General features: G+C 30.2%; 1 protein-coding gene across 1 annotated transcript in view; it reads right to left on the bottom strand.

Moving 5' to 3' along the window:
* Nucleotides 1-21,155, bottom strand: part of LOC142321180 (uncharacterized) — a 355,594-nt gene extending 334,439 nt beyond the window's left edge. The window contains exon 1 of the mRNA XM_075359173.1: nucleotides 20,912-21,155. Within this exon, the coding sequence (XP_075215288.1) occupies nucleotides 20,912-21,155 (244 nt within the window). The remainder of the gene's footprint in view (nucleotides 1-20,911) is intronic.
* Between the last annotated feature and the right edge of the window lie 359 nt (nucleotides 21,156-21,514).

The following is a 21,514-nucleotide window of genomic DNA, read 5'->3' as shown; positions in this document are numbered from 1 at the left end:
AAAGGAATATTTGTGTGCAAAGATTTACTTAACTGCAGTGAAGATGAAATTGTAGATGAGCTTTATGGACAGGTAGTCATTGAATGTAGACGGCTAACACTCGACGAAACGGAGAAGTCGTATCCTCCGTGTCACATGTATTAACATTCGTTATACCTAGATGTCCCGAAAAAATAAAGGCAAGATTTCATAGGCTGGATGTGCGTAGTTCATCCAAAATCATTGCAGTATTTCGGATTCAAGAATTCAGACACACTGCAGCGAGATGCACGAGGAAATAGATTTGCATATGTGGTAACCCCTTACACCCGGATGTCTGTGCAGGGACTGCCGATAACTTTTAATTTTTTTTTTAATATGAAATTTTGATACGTATTTGTTAAGGTTTTGTTATAATTATTCTGTATGTTGTTAAATGGCAAGGGGTATTGTATTTTGTTTTTAGACGAAATACAATACCCCATGTCACGTATTTCGTTTAATAGACTTTTTAATGAGTGGTTTAATTTTCATCTCAGAGAAGTTTTGTTTCGAAACAAATTTCGTAAAAAGTGTCTAGAAAGATTTTAAAATAAGAAATGTCTTTACATCCTTGTTATGTTGTATTTTTGTGGTTTCAAAATTGACAAATCTATTTTAAGATGCTCTTTTTAACAAGACTAGACTTTGACTATGTCACTTGTGTTTTTTTTAAGGAAGAGAAAGATGTAGATTGTTTCTATTTTTTTTTATGTGGAAGGGGCTAATGACCATAGCAGTCGATGACCTTAAGGCTCAACAAAAAAAAATAATATAAAATAAATAAAAAAATAATAAATTATTAATATCTAGACAGCCAATAGTGTATTCGAAATAAAACTCTGTCAAGAACTAGGCCGGGCAAAATATTCAACCTTAGCTGGCTTTCTTCTTTTTGCACATGAAGAAAAATTTAATAAAATTTTAGAGAGGAGTTTAAAAAGTTCTTTTATATCAACAAAAAAAAAACTGTTAAATATGTGTTTTTTTTTTTATTCAAATTTAATTAAATTCATGTGTATCTATTTTAATAATTCTAATTATACGGATTAAATTATAAAAGATCAGTGTATTTGTAAATAGTCATATTCTTATCATCAAGATTTATTGAAAACTAGATAAGGTTAGATAATAGTTGACCAATAAAACCTTGCATTAATAATTCAGTAAGCCAACATACGTGATTAAAGTTTGTATTTAAACATGTCTATATTTATTAACGTTACAAATCATGGTTACGGAACGGATGTCAGGATATTAGAGATAAGTGAAAATGCTGAATATTGGAGGAAAAGTTATATAGTAATGAAATAATAGAATTAGAATCCACATTTAAAACTTCTATAAATCAATTATTAATAAATTAAATAATATGAGTTCTACAATGTTAAGATATTTTTATACCATCAAAGGTTTAATCCATAATTTAATATCTACATCCTTTTGCATTCTACAGACAGGAAAAAGCAACTATGTGTATTATACTTACAGGCGATGTATTAATTATAAAAGTTTAATTAATTTTTGGAACCGTGCTGGCAAAGAATGGATGAGTAGATAAAGTATTAGATTAGAGATATAAAATTGTAACATTTTGTAAAGTACATAAATCCAATGTTTGTTTTATGCTTTTATGTTTAATCAATTAATAGTTTTAGTTCAAAAGATTTCTAATAATATAAGAATCTTTACGCATCAATTCTTGTAATAACAAATTAAAACAGATGAAATAATTTTAAAAAATAATAATTTCCAAGACTAATATAAATATATTTAATCTTTTAATTTCTTTTCACGTTGTTTTAATTATAACTTAAATTTAATAGAGAATTTCGTAGTTTTATGAAGAAAATATAAAAATATAAATGCAATTACAACGAAAATTTATTAAAGATTTAAAATATAAATACTGTCTAAAAAATACATCTTTAATCAATTTTTATTTCCTTGTACGAAGTAAAGAAAGTATTGTGATCGCAAAAAATTTCGGTTTTCAGATTACAACGAAAATATCCATTTTGACCAAACTTTAATCCATTTTGACTAGTTTCGACCTGACATCTGTACGTATGTGTTTCGCGTAACTCAAACACGATTAGCCGTAAGATGCTGAAATTTTGGATTTAGGACTGCTCTAACATCTAGTTATGCTCCTCCCCTTTTGATTGTTATCGACTGGACTAAAAGTGTCCAAAAGATCTCAAAATCCAAAAAAAAAAAATTTATTTTGGACTTTTTATGAACTGCATTAATAATCCCTCTTTGATAGCTTTTCAACGATGATAATACTTCAACAAGTACCACTTATGATAATAAGTGGTACTTGTTTTCATTGTTTCTAGAATTATAGCCAAATAAAATTTTAATTAATGAAATATCTGGATCTTTCAAGTGAAGGCACATCGGTTCGAATCAGACTTCTCTTTTATTTTTTTTCTTGGTAATTATTAACCTCAGATTGTAAAAAAAAAATGATTACGATAAATAATAATTCAATAATAACAATAAAAATAAAAACAATATGAAAAAATATCAGAAATTATTAATGAAATAAAATTTTAAGTACTTTTCATTTTTGTGTTAAATTTGTATATGTCATTTAATAGACGTACCAGGAAGTCATGTGGTTGTTCACATCCGATTTTTAAGATAAAAAATAGAATTACAGATTATAAAATATTCGGAAAACATTATTACCGGTAAAGAAGGTTTAATTTTTAAGAACTTTCAAAGAGAAATTGAAGACTGATCCGTTGGGAAAATATTGAGAAAAAGATTTGTACAACATGGAAAAAATATTGGTTTAAATTCACATTGCACTACTGTTTTTAAAACTTGAAATCAGTTTTATGAATGTCAAAAAATCTGAAATTTCTTCTCCCAGATTAAAAAGTATTACTACTCTTAATATATATATATATATATTAAGAGTAGTAATATTTTAATAAGTGGTGATCTAAACGATATAATGCTACAGAAGCTAAAAAACAAAATGTAGCAGATACGTGTCGCAAAAAAATAAACATGTTTATTTTTATTATTAATATTATTATTACTGTTATTGTTGTATTTTACTATTTTACAATATAATAAACAATACAACTTGAAACAAATTTGTTGCAATGAATACTTGTCTCTCCTTCTTACTTTTTAATTTACTCTCCAATTAAATCTTACTAAGTACTGCTGTTGAAGGGTCTTTTAAATTTTAACGGAATCTCACTTTGTTGTAAGATGGTATACAAAATCATAATGTTTTACTTAATTAAAGAAAAGCTCCTGGATGGGAACTAAATATAAACATTTTTATTTTTTTTTATGGTAAATTTACGTACATTACCGTAAAAACATTTAGGATTAGTACTGGAATAATTATCCTACTAATATTTGAATATTAAATTTAATGTATTTAAAATTGTAAAGAAATTCATTCATAAGTATTTAAAAAACTTAAGTATATTTGACGCAGTATACTATAAAAATAAAATTAGGGGAATAAAATATATATTACGATATAAATTTTCGGGAAAGATATTATTTAGTATCAGTAATTAATAACGATTGCAGATAAAAAAGGTCTGTCTATTATTATTGAAAAATATTTCACCATTGCAGCTGGCGAAATACAATTAACTATGCGATATAATCAACGTATAGAGACATCTGTTAGGGTTAACTTGAAATAAAAACATCATATCACATCAAATGATCAAAGAAAGAAAACAATGTAGCTAGTGATGTTGAAAATGTTATTTTGTTGGTGGATTCAGGACAACATTCAACCGCAACAAAACAGTATTAAGAAGATTAATATAGAACGAGCAATAACTAAAGGGTCTACCCCAATGTTATTCTTGCGTGTTTATTTAACGCCAGTCAATATTATTACAGGAAGAAGAGCACAACAATATAGCAATCCCATCCCTTTTGATTTAATTGACCGACACTCACAACTTCACTTTGATTAAGATCTCAGGACGCCATTTCCGTTCCGTTCGTTTTCAATCTTTTCATTCATAACATAGCTCTAAAATTCTATTTTCTTTCATGTTCTCTCTTTCTACATATATATATTTGTTAAAATTATGAACTCATTACAGTGTTAAATATCTTTAACCGACAAAAATTGTGCGTAAACGGGAAAAATACATCAATATTTTAAACTGAGTATCGTGATCGCATAATCTTGTTTAATGCATTTCTTCATTCTTTTACATTGTACATTAATGCATTAATCTCAACATAAATTCATTATCCTAAATCCTAAAATCTGATTTTTATGTTATTGTGTTGTACCTGTAGCCTACATCTTTCAATATACTTGTGTTTCATATACATTTCCTTTTAAAACTAGATTAATTTAACTTTATACATTTTATATATGGTTAAAAGGCTATCAAATAATTTCTTTTTTTTAGTTTTCTATTCCAATATTTTCCATTTTAAAATTCATTTTAAAACTTTTTCAACTCAATCTTTCACAAAACCTAATCAAACAAAATAATCTCATAACTATTAACCCGTTAAATCTTCAACATTATTTTGTTACATCTAATGGAAGTGTAAAAAAAATTCCTTAACATATATTTATAGCTTCCTACATCTCATTGATATTAAGTACGGAATTTAGTTAAAATTATATTTTTATGTTTATTTCTAATTTTTCTTGTTTTTCAATAATCTATTTTAAACAAGACTGTTTTTAATACAGTTTGTTTTTGATGCCTTCCGTATAATAAGAAAGGAAACGTTTCCCAACGTTATTTTGTTTAAAGATTATAATACATTAATCGCATACATTAAAAATTTCGTCTAAAGAGTTAAGGAGGCCTGAGACTATTCAATAGGTATTTCAGTCATTAATAGAATAGCCTTGTGCAGCAAACAAATCTGGAGAGATCACCATCCCGAGATCATACGAAGAATGACACTATATTCTCCGACATTTCAATTGTGAACATGGACTTACTTATGAGTCCCCAGGACCAAAAATATAAAAGAATAGATCTAACGTAAGTTAAAAATTAGGTTAGAAAAAAAATTCAAACAATCTAAAGCTTTGCTACGTAAACCTACGTAATTGCTTCAAGGAAGCCGTCAATCGGTTCCTTTTTCTAAATATATCCTGTAAAAGTATAAATGCAAAACTTGTGTGATAATCTATCTCATACGCCCGTAAGCATCCGCCACATCTACATGTATATATATATATATGTTACAATAAAACTTGTATTGCCACTCCAAAATTCTAAATAACCTGCTTTAGTCCAAATTCACGGATCACTTTCGGCTTAACCAATCAGTGTTTCTAGAGAAGCAATTATACATATCCCATACATTAAGTAGCATATAAAATTATTCACCTCATAACAAAATACATTTCAGATCTTAATATCATCGTACTTTCGACATTTACGTAAATAATAGAATTTACCTGTAAGTAACAAAGTTTTAATAATGTAACAAAAAAAAAATTAGTGAATAGGACTGTGAATAAAAAAAAACATAGAACACGAAGTTGAATAACATTAGTATCATTTTGCAAGACTTTAAATAGTAATTATGAAAATACCAGTGAGAATAAATTTCAACAATTATATCAGAATCAGTACAAACTGCTTTAATTAAGTATTATTAATTATATTTGTTTTATGTCCTTGTGCAACTTTTTTTAATTTTTATTAAAATGGTTATGAAACCATATCATTCAAGAACGTCAAATAATAACAGTTTCAGATGACATTCGTAAGTGGCAGAATAAAGACTATTAGTTTAAATACCCCTAAAAGTTATGAACTTCATTCACTGGTTATCCTTTAAAAATGGCAATCGCATAATGACAATCCCTTTAAATACAAGGGTTTTATTTTTTTCCAAGCAACTATCAATGAAAATTATACACGATTCAAAACGAAATAAGTTACTATTTTTTTACTTGTCCATATAATTCTTTGTTTTCAAACATTAATTGGAAACAATGTTTTATTATATGACAAAAAATATTCTTAATTAAATAATTTAAAAAAATTTCTCATAATTCAAAGTATGTAAAATAATGGTTACAGTTTATCATCCCTGGATATTTAAATTATACAGGTATGTAACTTATTTTGATACTTTATTTGGTTTTTACATTTATTAGTAGTAGATTAGCTTAAGTGAAATATTAAAAAAAATTTCTGTGAAAATCTATTTTTTTTTTCATAATTTTCATTGTGTGTTTCCTTTTGGAAACTGATAATAGATAACAACCGGTATTATATGATAACCGAGTAATTCTGTTTCTCTTATGTAAAAGGACGGTTAGCTTAAGATATGTTTGATTACTTTTATTTATGAAATAAATTTTGTGGTTTATTATTACTGATTAAAATAAAATAGAAAAAAGTATAATAATCAAAATTTAATAAATTCTAAAATATGAAATGAGAAAAAAATAAAAGAATAACATTAAGGAACAGGGGAACGTAATATTCAGAACTTAATTGATGATAAAGTTATAAGTGTAAAATGAGGTAGTGAACGCGTATTTAATAATTTCCCACAATTAATTCAGTAAAAGTACATTACAGAATATTAATTTAATTTTTTCTTTATACTATAATATAACCATGTAAAGTGAAACAATTTATTTACTTAGAAAAAAATTAATTAGAAAATTAATTTTGACTAACATATGAAAGGGTTCGTAATGGTCAGACAGTGAAAGTTTTAGTTGGTTTTGTAGACTCAGTAGATTGGTTTGTATGCAGGCTTTTAGTCTGATGGGTAGGGAATTGCAGAAGAGATAGGTTAGCAAAGGGGAAATGTTGAGAGATAAAAGACAGACCGACTCGGTTTCATATTCTACCATGTTTTATGTGAAGTGAATACTAAATGTTTCAGAGACTTATTCTATGATATAATTGCTTTTTTAGAAGTATCTGTTTTATTATTTTTTTGTGAATAAAATTTTATCTTTCCGATTAAAAGAGATAACAATACGTTTTAGATTTTTCTGTAGGACAGGTTAAAGAAATTTAATACTTATAATAAAAATGGTTACTACAGAAAATCTAAATAAAGTTTTTGTGTTATGAAAATTTTATAAAAAAATATAATGTACAGTAATCCATTTATAGCAATATTAATTTTTTTTATCATTCAGAATTAATTATAGCATTATAATTAACAGTTGGATATGATGTAATTTACAAGGCTAAATGCAGCAGAAAATTCTTGAAAATATTATTCTTGTTTTAATATATAATAAAATATAAAAATATTCCTAAAAATACGTAATTACTGTCATTATTTATGAGAAAATATATGAGATATGGTTAAAAATGTTATAGTCTTATAAAGAATATACAATATTGGCAAATCTACTTATCATTTCGGAACGCAAGATAGAGTGAAGAATTAATATAAATTTGAGAAATTCGCAATAGAAATCTTTTAAATTTACATCAGACATAAGGTAAAAGCTAATGAATCGGAAAATAATTTTTGAATAGGAATCGCACTTTAAGAAATGTAGAACATCATAGATGTCGTATAGAGGTTAGGGTTACCTTCTACAATACAAATCAAGGAAATGTGAACTAGTTTATGCAGTTATAGAGTAAAAATTGTTAACTCAATGTAAAAGAGATTTCTGTCATTGTAATTATGTTAATAAAAATAAATCTGTTTTAAAGAAGCAAGCTTCGCGTTGTTATCAAGTTTGATTCTACCCTACTGATCTCCAAAGCAAAGGTGTGCAGTATTGAATTCAGTTAGGATTTCTACATAGCAAACACGAAGATGATATTCATTGAAATGTACACTATAAATTATTCTACTGATAACGCTGATTGTAACTTAGTGAGGCACATAAGGAAGAATATTCAGTGTAAACGATTTGTACAAAAGTGCAACAGAAGTTGGGTGCTCTATCGTAATAATACTTCCGCACTTATAAGCATGATTGTCGTTCTACATCCTTCAACAATAGTCGGATGTGGCTCCTTGTGACATCTTCCTTAAAGCTCACCAAACAGAAGAGTGAGTACCTTCATATATCATAAAAAATATCAAGTATGAATCGCAGAAGCAGCTTCACATGATTTAGGAACAAAACTGTCTAAGATATTTGTAACGTTGTTAGAAGTGCTGAGAGTTGTGCTTGGGTAAAAATAGGGTACTTCTAATAGTAACTTAGCTACATTTAAATTACGTACCTTTTTTATTTTCTTCGTCACGAATTTTTCTTTTTTACGCCACGTATATTATAAATTCCAATCATAAATTAATTTTTCACGTTAAATTTAGTTAAAAAATGATTGACAAACTAGAATAAAAGGTGCATTTAAATTATATTATCAGAAGAAAATATATTTCGTATTTTCTATAAAAAATTAGTTGAATTATTAAATATGAAAAAAAAGATTTTAAGAGCCCTTTTAACTATTAAATAAAATTACAATTTATGGCAAAATTTCAAAAGTAAACGAAAATTTTTCGTTTACTATGTAAAGCAGCCGGATTTGGTTAATTTAAGTATAAAGGCGAATATAGAGCACAGAAACAAAGAGGAATGATAAACATTAGAACAATATTATTGTAAATGAATAATTTATTGAGAACACAGAATATATGAATTAACTGGATTTATGCTACATTAACCACTAAGATATTTATTGTACACAGTTATATTGTATATAAAAATCTAGTCTACATGGTAAACGATTTCAGAACATTGTAATTTATAGTTTGCTGATTGTCTACAAAAAAATGCGCAAGAAAAACATTTCAAGGAATAAATAACTAAGAATTCTATTATGAATGATTAAAAAAGTGAACAAAAGTAAATCTAATTTTAAAATCAATTCGTTAAGAGAAGTTGTGAGTTTAGAAAGGTAGTCTAATAAAATTACAAAGTTAAAATTCAAATTTTTTCCTTAGAATCAACTATTATCATTTAAAAGACAGCTTGAAACGTCGGTGACACTATGTCAAGAATTCTTTTAAAAATGAGTAGAAATGTACACTTATTTTATTATCTCAAAAAAAATGGTTTTGATTACCATATTACTTTAACCTTTAGTATACCTTTATTCCGTTTCTTTTTTCAACATAAATGAAATTTAATAAAAAGACTAAACCTAAATCTACTAGCAAAGTAAAGCTTATATTTTTCTGAAAGAATATAACAAATTATAAATTAAAATTTTTATTAATTCAATGTTTAATTAAACTTAATATTGATAAGTTTTATTAAACCATTAGAAAGTACACCAAATATAAATTTGGAAAATATGATTAATAATAATTTTTTTAACTCCACCTTAGTTTTATATTGGTATTCATTTAAGAACGAATCCCCGTTTTGTTACACATATTATGAGAATCTCGCTGGCTGTGTTTTTAATATTAACCAAGCATGCTAAACCTTCATTTTTAAATTTATTTCTAATAACTATCTTTATTCGTAAATCAAATTATATAATTTATTAATTTCCAGTTGTATTGTACTACTCGTATTATAAATGTACTTGAGTGATTCTTTATCGTTTTATTTGAAATTTAATCAATACTACGTGTTATGTTATATAAGCCTTGATGGTAAAAGTTACTGTGCAGCGATAAAACAGGCGAAAAGGGAGTCCTGGTTTATGTTGGTAGACTTAACCGATGATCTGTGGGGGAAGACATACCGGGTGTTAATGAAGAGATTTATGAGCTCCTCTCCCTATTATTCCGTGGACAGGTATTACGGGCAGTTCGGGAACTCTTCCCGACAGAGGAGACGGAACATGTAAATGTAATAAATCAGGAGGTGAGAAGATTTACAATAGATGAGCTCCGCTGGGCAGCATTAGGGATTAGTACTAAAAAAATCCCGAATCCTGACGGAGTATCAGGTGCACTAGTCAGGGGATTAGCAGTTGCACAATCGTGGCTAATTCTGGAAGCTTTAAACACGGCCCTGAGCACGTGTCTTGGAAAATTGGAAGATTGCTGCTTATACCAAACCAGTTTTGCTATATGGAATACCGGCGTGGTTTGCTGTCTTGAACAGAAAGAAACACGTCAGATATTTGACGTCGATTCAGCGAAGAGTCGGGCTAAAAATAACATTACAGTACAGAAAGGTGTCTACAGAGCCGGTGGGAGTACTCTCTGGGGTCCCCCCGATTCGTCTCAGAGCTTTGCAGAGTAAAAGGCAATATGAGGGAATGACCAAAAAATATGCGACCGCACTATTAACTCAAGAATGGCAAGAGGAATGAAACACGGCGAGTAATGGCGCCTGAACACACAGACTCATACGCAGGTTGGAGCAGTAGCTGGAAAGGGGACATGGAGAGGTTGGATACCATGTCACACAGTTCCTCTCTCCGGCCACGGCGAATTTGGGGAATATCTCTACCGGTTTGGTAGAAGGATGTTCCAGAATTTCATATATTGTGTGCTGCAGGACATCCCCTACCATACCTTCTTTGAATGTCCTCGGTGGTATAAGGCCAAGTTAGTTTGTAATCTCGTATGGATGACACCTAAAAACGCTGTCCCATACATGTTAAAGAGTTTACGGTAATGACTAAACATGGAGAACCTGATTGCAGACATCCTAAAGAGGAAAGGATTACAGGGAATGGGGGGCAAACTAAAGCCCGGGTATAAGACGTATGGGGAAAGGATAGCTCCCTGCTGAGCTACCGTTCGTCCGTGCTTACAGGAGTGGGTGGTAGAAGGGGAAACGGAAACTCTCGACTCCCTCACGGAACAAAAAGAAAAAATTGTTAATAAACCGAGTCCCGGCGGATGGGGCGAGGTCCAGGAAACGGTATAGCCTAGCCCGGTTAACCCCGCCTTTGAAGTTAGAGACAGGCAAATTAAAATAAGAAGATTCAGAACCGGTGGGCTGACCTGCATGCCGGATCTACTCTCAGCAAGCAGGGAGGTCCGTTAGAGTCGCAAGGACACGCCCCTAGACTGAGTCATGCTTGACTGCAAATCCAGTCTAGGGGTGTAGGGGGAAAAAGGGGTTATCGTAAATAACGGATAATTTAATTTTTTTTTCGGTTGTCTCAAAAATTTTCAATTTACATAAGTAAACTAAGCCGGTATTATTCCCTTTAAATTTGTTGTTATATTTGTCTTAAAAATAAATAAAGATTCTCATTAGATTAATGACATAATCCAATTGATCTAATTTAATAAAATTAAATTAATAATTAATACATATATAAAGAAATTATTCAAACGAGCATTAATAAATCCTAGTAATTCCTTTTTCAAATTTTTACTGATTTCTTATTTTCAAGGACAAGTGTTTCCTAATATCGTTTTTCAATATTGAGTGAATAGTTGGATACCTAATTTATGAATATCAGTGAATTTTTGATTTTGAAAATCTAGTAAAGATAAAACTTCTAAGATCTGTAAATTTTTAATTATCTGTGACAAAATCCAGAGCTCTGCGTATAAAAAGTAAAAAAAGACAAAGATGAAATTTTATAAACAGATTTTCTAGATTTATTACGCTTATCTAGTAAAATAAAATTAGGAAAGAGATTCTGATTAAATTTTATGAAGTGATGGTAAAAATCAGATAAAAAGGTAAAAATCAGAAAAAAATTACCAACTTCAGATTATTTGAAGATCAGTTCCAACAATTTGTTTAAAATATTGTTAGATCAATTTTAATGAAATAAATATAATAGTTTAGAGATGTAAGGAACAGCCTGACACACTAATTATAGTATATACTTAGTCAAATTCTATAACTATTATTAAAAAAATGAAAATCTACCTTACCAGTAAATTAAATGTGTTTCTCTAGATTTCAGTCCTTAGACCATCCTTTGTGTTCAGTTTTTAGACCACCGTAAGGGGAATAAAAAAATATAAAATAAAGTTAAAATTTAAAATTATTAAGCATTCATGACTGCTAGTTAACAGTATACTCACTTGAGAAATTGATTCTATAAATATCTTAGAAATTAAGACCCGGGAAACACAAGCCAAATAAGTCGTTACAATAAAAACTATTTTTAAAAAAAACCTTTTTAAAAATTCTTCACCCTTACCATTTTTTGAAATTTAAATTTTCATATTTTTCGATTAAAAATTGACTACTTTTATTTTTGTCACGCCGTGAAATATTTTATTTGTATATTAAAGTATAGTAGTTTCTAATATAAATAAACTTTATGTATTATAAACAGTATTTATGTAATAAATGCATTATTTAATTTTTTTTTTTAATTGAATACAATTTTTAATTTAATGCTTATTTTGTAACTAATTTTTATAATAATAAGAGTAAAACTGAAAAATTATCAACTACAAAAAAAAACCATCTATATTTCTTAAGACATCTGGAAAGGGTGAAATTAGAAAAATAATTGTCTATTACGAACTTTTATAGAAAAAAGTAAATATAATTTACTTTATGAACTTTATAATAACGGTATATAGCTTATATACCGTATAACTGTATAACTGTAATAACTGTATAACTGTTTATAATTTTAATATAACTATATTACAACTGGTTATAGTAACTGTAGTTACAGATCTGTGTTTAATTTTTAATTAGTAAAATATATTGTTGAGAAAGACGATTTTCGTAAGGAGGAAGGAGAAACGTTCAGTAAATATTTTTTAATAAATATTTCCTAATTCGTTTCCAGAAACAAAAGGATTATAATTGTTTTATTACTAATTTAAAAAAAAATTAAAATTATTAATATTTTTTAACTTGTAATAAATAAGAAAATATCAAATAAAAGAAAACACAAGAGAAGTAAAAATAAAGAAATAAAAATTTTTAGAAAAAAACAATATTAAACACACAAAACACATGTATGATTTTTTTGTAACGTAAGTAAAAAATAGACAGGAAAGTTACTGAAAAAAGGGGCAAACAAATAATTTATGGAACAAGCTAAGAAATAAAGAAAAAAGAACAAAATGATAATTAATAATAAAATCTCTGCATGTTATACAGAAATGTATTAAAACGCGGAAATTCTTATTTTGTTCTTTATTTTTTGAAAAATTTAAATATCTGGTTTAAATTTCGTTATCTCATGAACTGTTCTGAATACGGAGATAATGTTTATATCCAATGTTTATTGTGTAAAAGATATAACTCTCAAAATCATTTGATAATATTTATTTACTAATATAACAAATATTATTTCTTTAAATTTAACTGAAATAAAATTAGCTGTAAAATTAGGGAAATTGAAATAAATTTTAAGAAAAAATGAGAATCTTACAAAGTGAAATAGTGATGAGAAAGATACGCGTGAGAGTGCTGTAAAAATAATCCAATTATAACCTGAGGTAAAGCGAACTGAAGTTAGAATTATTTATATTAGCGAGATGAATTGTATGCAATACCGAATATATAAATAAATAATTTTATAAAAAATTATAGAAGCTACTTTTATCTTGTAGTAAATTATTGTCATCTAAGTTTCTTAAACAATTTAATCCTGTTTACGTGAATTTATTAGCTTTACTCGTATAGTATTTAGGGAAGGTTGACATTTGTATATAGGCCTCTAATGACAAATTTAATCAATAAACCTTGTTCTAAATTTAGTGAAGTTTGTTATTTAGCTATATATTCGAAAACTGTGACTAATAGTTCATATCAACTGAAATACTCAGGCTTCTCTCAAAATGATTAAGTACGATGTTAGTTGTTCAAGTTTATTGAATAATTTAGAGTATTGATAATTTTAACCAATAATTTATTCAAATATTATTTTACTTCATCAAAGTCTGAAAATAAATTCTACTACTTTGTGTTATTTTATTTTATACACGCAGTTATATACATATGTAGCTCATATAATTTTATATTGATGTATATATTTTTGGAAAATATCGATTCACATATGATCCTGCAGATAATAATGAATAACAACGTATATTTAAGGATTACAATACCGCCAAGACGCATTGCCTAATAAAATGTCACTACTTAATTCGGTTAATCACAAAATCGCTTTATAATTCCTAAGGAATGGATTGTTAATAAATTATTTAGTTTAAAAATAATCCTTTTCGGCACACCGGAAGGCGAAAGTTGATTTCACCGGTGATAAGTAGGGGATAAAAAAAATTTCCACCTTAAAGTTAAGAAAAACTTCAAATTTACTCAGTACTCAGTGGTTGCATGTGAAAAAAGTTTCACATGTTTAGCATACGACAAGCCCCATCTTCTTACAACTCCAGTAGCATTTTAGTCCCTTGTCATAAGGGTCGGTCATATCAAAAATTGTTGCAGACAAAAGTTTTAGTTAATGTTTATAGGACTACCGACCACTTTAATCCTATTCGATTACTGTTCCTATTGGATCTTTTTTGTTCCCTTAATAAGAACCAAAAAAGATCCAAAAAAGAATCGTGACTAACAGTTTTTTCTTCTTTACCCCATTTTTTGTCTTCGAAATCCCATTTTTTCCACCCACTAGGCCAATAAATGGTGATATCAAAAAACTTTACTTAGTTTACTAAGTTTAACCAAAAAATAGTAGGAACTTTAAACGAATTCAATATTTTACTTAAGAATGTTACAGGGTTATTTTGTTTTTTCAAATAAGCCCCCTCATTTCCACCCCCATGGTTCGATTTTGGCCGTTGACAAACTAGACCGAGATTTTGGGACGAATCATTTTTAAGTAACAATTTGAAGGTGATTGGCGAAAAATTACGGCAGTTATCGTGTCCACAAAACAAAGAAATGTATATGTATACATATACATTTCACTGTTATATATGTATATGTATATGTATATGTATATATATATATATATATATATATATATATATATATATAGATAAATTATAAAAATGTATATATAAACTTTTGATTTGACGGTGGTTTTGGGGATGTGAAACGCGAAGATGTTGAAATTTTCCGAAAGTCGAATCATGGTACCCATTACAATAGGTAGCTTTCTTATGAAATCTACCTAAAAAGTGAATAATTGAGATTAAAATTGGAGAGTATCATCATAAAGGAGCAAGTGTTACGTAAAGTAAAACGTCAAAAAAGGCAAAATGAAATTTATACTGATATTATGCAAGAATTATTATGGATTATAGGGGAATATATAAACAAATTTATTTTACTATTAGAAAATAATCTTTATAAAGAAAAGATGATTTATTTTAAGCTACACAAAATACATCAACTTCCAAAAAAAATACCAAGGTTGTATTTTATTGTGTATCATAAATAGCATGTTATGCAGACGCGGTAATCGGTTGAATAGGGTAACCTAAAACTCAGTTTATGTAAGAATAAAAAACTGTGTGTTGTTATAATAGGATTAGCAAATAATTTTTTTTTTATCAATTTAGAACCAAGAAAAATCGATATGTTGATTCATCGATATGAAGGAGAATAACGTGAAATTTTATAAAATCCAATTATGACAGGAAAAAAAAGTTCTAATAAAAATTTACTTCTTTTATTATAATTTATAGTGTATACACCGGGTGCCCAGGGCCACCCGTTCGTCCCTTTCAAACCGACAAAAATTGTTTTTTTCGAAAACTCATGGGTTCATTTTAAGTAAATTGGGAATACTCTATCGATTGCTGATAATATCAACTTTAGATTCTCACCGGAAGTGAGTTATATAGACCTGAAGTTATTTTTTTTTTAAATAGAATATCGATATTCTGACTTCGGATATGGATTCTACGTTGAAAAATACGTAAGTTTTGTTTTGGATATTTTTTAAAATAAAGCAATTTTTGACCTCTAAATAACCTTTGAATCTGATCTCGTGCCAAGTCATTATGAAAGTTCTTTCAAATATGGCAACCATTTTCAGTAAAAAATAATCACCTATAACTGAAGAGATACACGAAGAATATCACGTTAAAATCACACGAACTTTTTTAATTTTTACCGTAGAATCAACTTCCGGTCTGGAAAACCAACTTGCAGAAAATATAGCTGTTTGAAAGAATATATACAGTTTAAGATTAGATATCATCTGTTTTCCTAAAATTCAATTTTCAGAGTTGAAACTTATTCACTATAAAAGTTGCGAAGTCCTTTTTGAATTTCTATTTCTCTCTCTCTCTCGCTCTATGCATACACACATATATATATATATAAATTTTCCCCTCCCAACTCGATTCTACAAAGTACAAATTTTCTTATGTTTTTTAAAATTGTTCTTAATTATTTCAGAAGAGTTTGTTTTTTTTACAGATGAAACACAATTAATTTAAAAATATTTTCTTTTACTATGATAGGAAATATTGAATCATATGCATGTTATAATCAATTGATTTAAAAATCTTAAGGAACTAAACTTAAAGTATATGAAAAAAATTTCAAGATCTATATATTTACAGCAATAAATGCAATACGATTTTAGACTTTTACCTGATATATTTGATCGATAATTGTCATTAGAAAATTAATAATACGTAATAAAGAATTTTGAATTAGAAGTTCAAATAATTTTCTTATTTAAAAATATATCATTCTTGTAACTGGGGAAAAATAATTAAATTATTATTCTTTGAAAATTTAATATCAATTTTTAAAATGTAACATTTTAATTAATCAACGTAATTTCATTTTATAATTAAATTTTACCGTGAATGAATTTACCAGCTAATTTGATTACATAACCAAGAGATAACAGTCATTAACAAGAATCTACACACACTCAAACCTACGGTACTTGTATAAGTAAACTGGGACGACGGTCTTGTTAACAGAAGAGAGAAGAAATAAAAATATGCTTATTTCATTATATAGCAACGTGTACTTATACTCTGCTTAAAGGTTGTTAATACTAATTCCTTAAGAATTAAAATAGCTAACCAAATATTCTGACTTACTACCTCGTTGTATTAAAAACTAATTAAAATAGCTTCAATTAATGTTAACACTTCATAAAAATAAATTATTTTTTTATGTTTAATTTTCGGTAAGACCTCAAGGATTATACACATAGTATAGAATAAATAATTTCTCTAGGAACTTATAATCTTTGCAATCTTGATGTCACCATAAATAAAACTTCCTAAAACATGTGAAATTTAATAAAAGAAAACAAAGGTGTCATTATTCGTCTGATTCGGAAATTCATTTCGGTTCTCATAGAAATTTCATTATCGCTCACGTATGTGTGAATATGAGTTTAAGTATCTATTTGTTTAGCCAATTTTTTTGTCACATGTTGGTGTTTTTTTTTGTTGCAATAAACGTATCATAATTTTGAACAAAAACAATACCGAACACCATTATTTTTGATTTCTGAATTCCTTAGATAATTTTTAAAGTATTTCCAGAATTTATTTTTTAGTTTTTAACTGTACACAAACACACACACACACACACACACACACACACACACACACACACACAACATATGTTGTGTTGTGTACATGTACATATAATGTTATTTGCATCTATTATTTACATTATATAAGGATTTAATTAATTTATTAAGAAAGCGAAATTCCTGCGTAGTGTGCAGGAATTTTCTCATAAGTATGCCCTCAAAACCTGTTATAACTCTCATAAGTATCTCCTTATTCTGCAAAATGGTAGCTAAATGGTCTGTCGCATAATAATGATAAGTACTGCAGCAATGTTCAACTACATTTGAAAATAGAGATACTATGAATTTCCTCTGACAATTATTCCTAAAATAACAACTTATAATGTAAAATTTATAGAAGCATAGAAATTTTATTTAACATTTGAAATAAAAAAAAAAAAACATTCCTAGCTGTAATAAAAAAAATTATTAAAATTAAAAAAAAAATTGTTAAAATATCTTTTCTAAACTTTAATTTTTTATTCTTTTTACAAAGAAATAATTCATTTGAGAATATTTTATGAAGATTGGTAGCAAATACTTATAAAAGTACGTTTAAAATTATATTAATTACTCTTCGTAAAAAATATGGTCAAAAACCCAAGCAGTTGAGTAACAAAAATAAATTTAAAAAAACTTTAAAGAAAATAATTAACATTAGACTACCTTGGTTTCTAATGTAATATAGAAGTTACATAAATATCCCACAAATAATGCAGTAAATGTGAGTGAATGTCAGTGACCTGTATGAGTAATGATTAATGCAACAGCAATTTGTTTGGAAAGTTTGTCAAAATTAAAAATTTTATGGAATATTTTTAGAGAAGCGTTGTTGATCACATAATGAACGACGATTCGTGTTTTTTACATTGAATATCGAGAATAATATTGCGAGGTATTATAAGAATGAGTTACTAAGTACATCGTGTATAATGCTTCCTTATGTATAAATATTATTACATGAATAAATTAATATTTATTTACTGATAGTTTTACGTTTAATATTAATTTAATTTTCAGTGACTATACGGCATTTGTTTTTCATTTAGTTGATTAATTATCAAAACTGTGAAAACAGTTTAATAAAAAAAAAGTCGGAACAAATTTTAGGTATCTCCTAACTAAAAGGCTGATTGAAAACTTTGTAAATAAATATTTTTTTTTTGAAATTATAATTCATTTACGATGAACTAAAAATAAAAAAGTATTACAAAAGCTAAGAGAAAACATAAAGCGCGTACTATGTTTAAAACATCTATTCAACTTTTTTTTAAATTTTTAATAGAGAGCTGTAATTCTTTTTCTCGTAGAATCCTTATTTCAAATTCAGAATCAATGTATTTTTTTTTGTTTTTTTCCACCTTCTCCCCCAAAGCGGACCCAAGTGAAGCATAAACACGGCACGGGGAAGTGTCTATTATTCTAAAGAGCCCACCCGTTAACCGGCTATAAATCCAGCATGACAGGCAGGCCCGCCGGTAAGATCTTGATTTCCTTGCTCTGCCTCTAACTCCCAATGTGAAATCAGCAGGTCCGACAAAGTCGTGCTCAGCAATCCACCCCGGGAGCCGGGACTCGGTTTTGCATTGCCTGCCTCAAACGGAGGCCACCTGAAGGTATCCTCCTCCGGGACTTGATCCTTGAAATGCCTGCCTATAACAAGCGCAACCCACAAATTTCACCTACGGGACTCGGTCTACCAGCTCTGGGGAACCAGAGTCCCAATGCTTCATCGTCGATGGCTACTCAAACAAGCGTGGACAGACACCGACTCCACAACGAGCTATCCAGCGCCTCATCGCTACCCCACCTTTCACGGTTCGGAAATAAACCAGAACGCCTCTATTCAGAAGAAACCAGAAAGCAGACACTGAATAGCGACCACTCTCAGTAGGTAGAGTATGCACCAGGACAGAAGTTCACCTTTGAGCAGCTTACTTATCTGTCCGATGATCCGCTTTCCCACAAATAACGCATACCCGCTGGTGACCAGGCTGTCCACAATTGTAACGCAACGCCGAACGATCAACCTCGCGACAAGTCGAAGATATATGGCCTCGGCCCCAAAAGAGATAACACCTATCATTAGGTTCCTTTATGGAAACCCGACAATTCATCCAACCGACCCAAACCCGGTATTCAATCAGTTTCCTCAAATCAGTAATCTCCAACTCAGTCGGGGTACATTCAGTATCCCGTAGGTGAAATATCGACCTACAACCGCCCCATCCTCTTCATGTCGACATGCAAGTCTTTAGTCTTATCCTGAAGAACTACCTTCAACGCAACCGCCTTACCCCTCTACTGGAATATGCAAGTCCCCAGCAGGCCCCTGTTTCACCGACAGAACATTTCCCACTTCCTTCGTCGCTGCTGTCTCCTTAACGGTCTTGAGCAACTCGGCGTAAACGCGCCCAACCGCAACAGTACCGCTGTTAACAACCGTTCCAGTGTGGAATGCCGTGAAGCTTGAACCACTTTTCCATGTCCATCGCCAGAGATCCGGAGCAACACCACCAGAGCAGGGGACCCCAGACGTCCAAAAACAAACAACACTATATGTTCCAAGCATATAATACTATATGTTTCAGGCCGGAGTCAATCCGGCCTCTCGGTAGGAAAATCACCGTCTTTGCGATGGATATACGGTCTCGCCGTATATCCGTCGCAAAGACGTCAAAGTTATCCCTAACGTGGCGCGGACATTTATCGAGGAATCATAAAACAAACAAAACCGACACTTAATAGAGGGACCGGTGACACTCCCTAAAATGCGGGAGGTATCCTTCAGCACATCTCCTGGCTGAAGCCCAGGCCACCACGACACATAGTTCTGAGGACGGGTTTCCGATAAGTCTATAAAACGAAAAATAGGGGCCTCCACGCCCGCAGGATACTCCACACGGTCATGTTTCCTCATGACTTCAGTTGGCCAGAGTCTATCCACTTCCTGAATCAATTCCTTATCAGTCACATCCCACTCCAACACACAGCGAAGATTGTAACGTTCCACAGGATACTGCGTGGATGCCACCCGTGACACCACCTCCGTACATCTATCCGCATTTGCCGTATCAGGTTCAGCATCTTCCGAAACATCTCTATACCGCTTAGTTGCAGACACCGTATTCCGCAAGTCGATCGAATAACACTGAAGCTCCGGATCCGTATTAACATTATGACAAATAAAGTTCCTCACGGCCACGACATTGCTACTTTATCTATGAAACCTCGGAATATTTCCCGACGAGTAATGGACGCCTCGTCCGGCCCTAACCCATCCGGACCGACCCCCCCACCACCAGCTTCCATCCCAGTTGATCTTCCACAGACCCGGATAGACATCTCCCCCACAACAAGCGATTCAGAATCCTCAGGTCCAGCCAGCAGCTTCTTCGAGTCTTGCTCCTCAGTGGGAGAAACACTCAACTGCCTCTTCACAGAAGACTCCTCCTGTGATCACTCCGTGCTAATACTCACCCCAGAACCCATACACGGGTCCCGAGAAAGCGACGGAAATTCCCATTCCAAAATGTCCCCGCAGCCTTCACCTTCCGGGGAATCAACCGCCGTCTCAACAATTACTGTCTCGTGAATAACTCGAGAGCGTTCCTTTGGTCGCCCACCAACAGACGGCTTCACCAGTGGCCAGGCAGAACGAGCTCCTCCTTCTTTTCCAGTTGACGCAGATCTACTGCTGGCAGATGAACCACTCCTGGCCTTTCCAGTAGATTTTATCCCCGTCTGGCGTTGAGGACGATCACCGCCAGAATAACTTTGACCAGAACCAGACATCTCAGAACAAAAAAATACAAAATAAATAAACAGTCCAATATCCGGAAAAGAATATTAAAACAAAACCAAAGAAAAATACCGAAAATAAATCCCAAAATTAAATAAAACACTGCACTCGAAAACAAAGTTTGAAAATTGTTCCAAATCTAACAGAAACACATCAACTCAACCGGAGGGAAAAGATTTTTCAAAATTTCCCTCCGCTCCAACAGCTTATTCTAAATATATTAATTACTAAGTTGAATTAAAATTGGAAAATTTACTTAGCAATCTCTGTTCTTGGAATGTAAACATTTACACAACTGAGCCGGCCTCCGTTGCGCGAGTGGTAGCGTCTCATGGCATGGCATGGCATTTTC

The sequence above is a fragment of the Lycorma delicatula genome, chromosome 3 (assembly GCF_047948215.1).
Source record: "Lycorma delicatula isolate Av1 chromosome 3, ASM4794821v1, whole genome shotgun sequence".
Classification (NCBI taxonomy): domain Eukaryota; kingdom Metazoa; phylum Arthropoda; class Insecta; order Hemiptera; family Fulgoridae; genus Lycorma; species Lycorma delicatula.
This window is presented reverse-complemented; position numbering and strand designations above follow the sequence as displayed.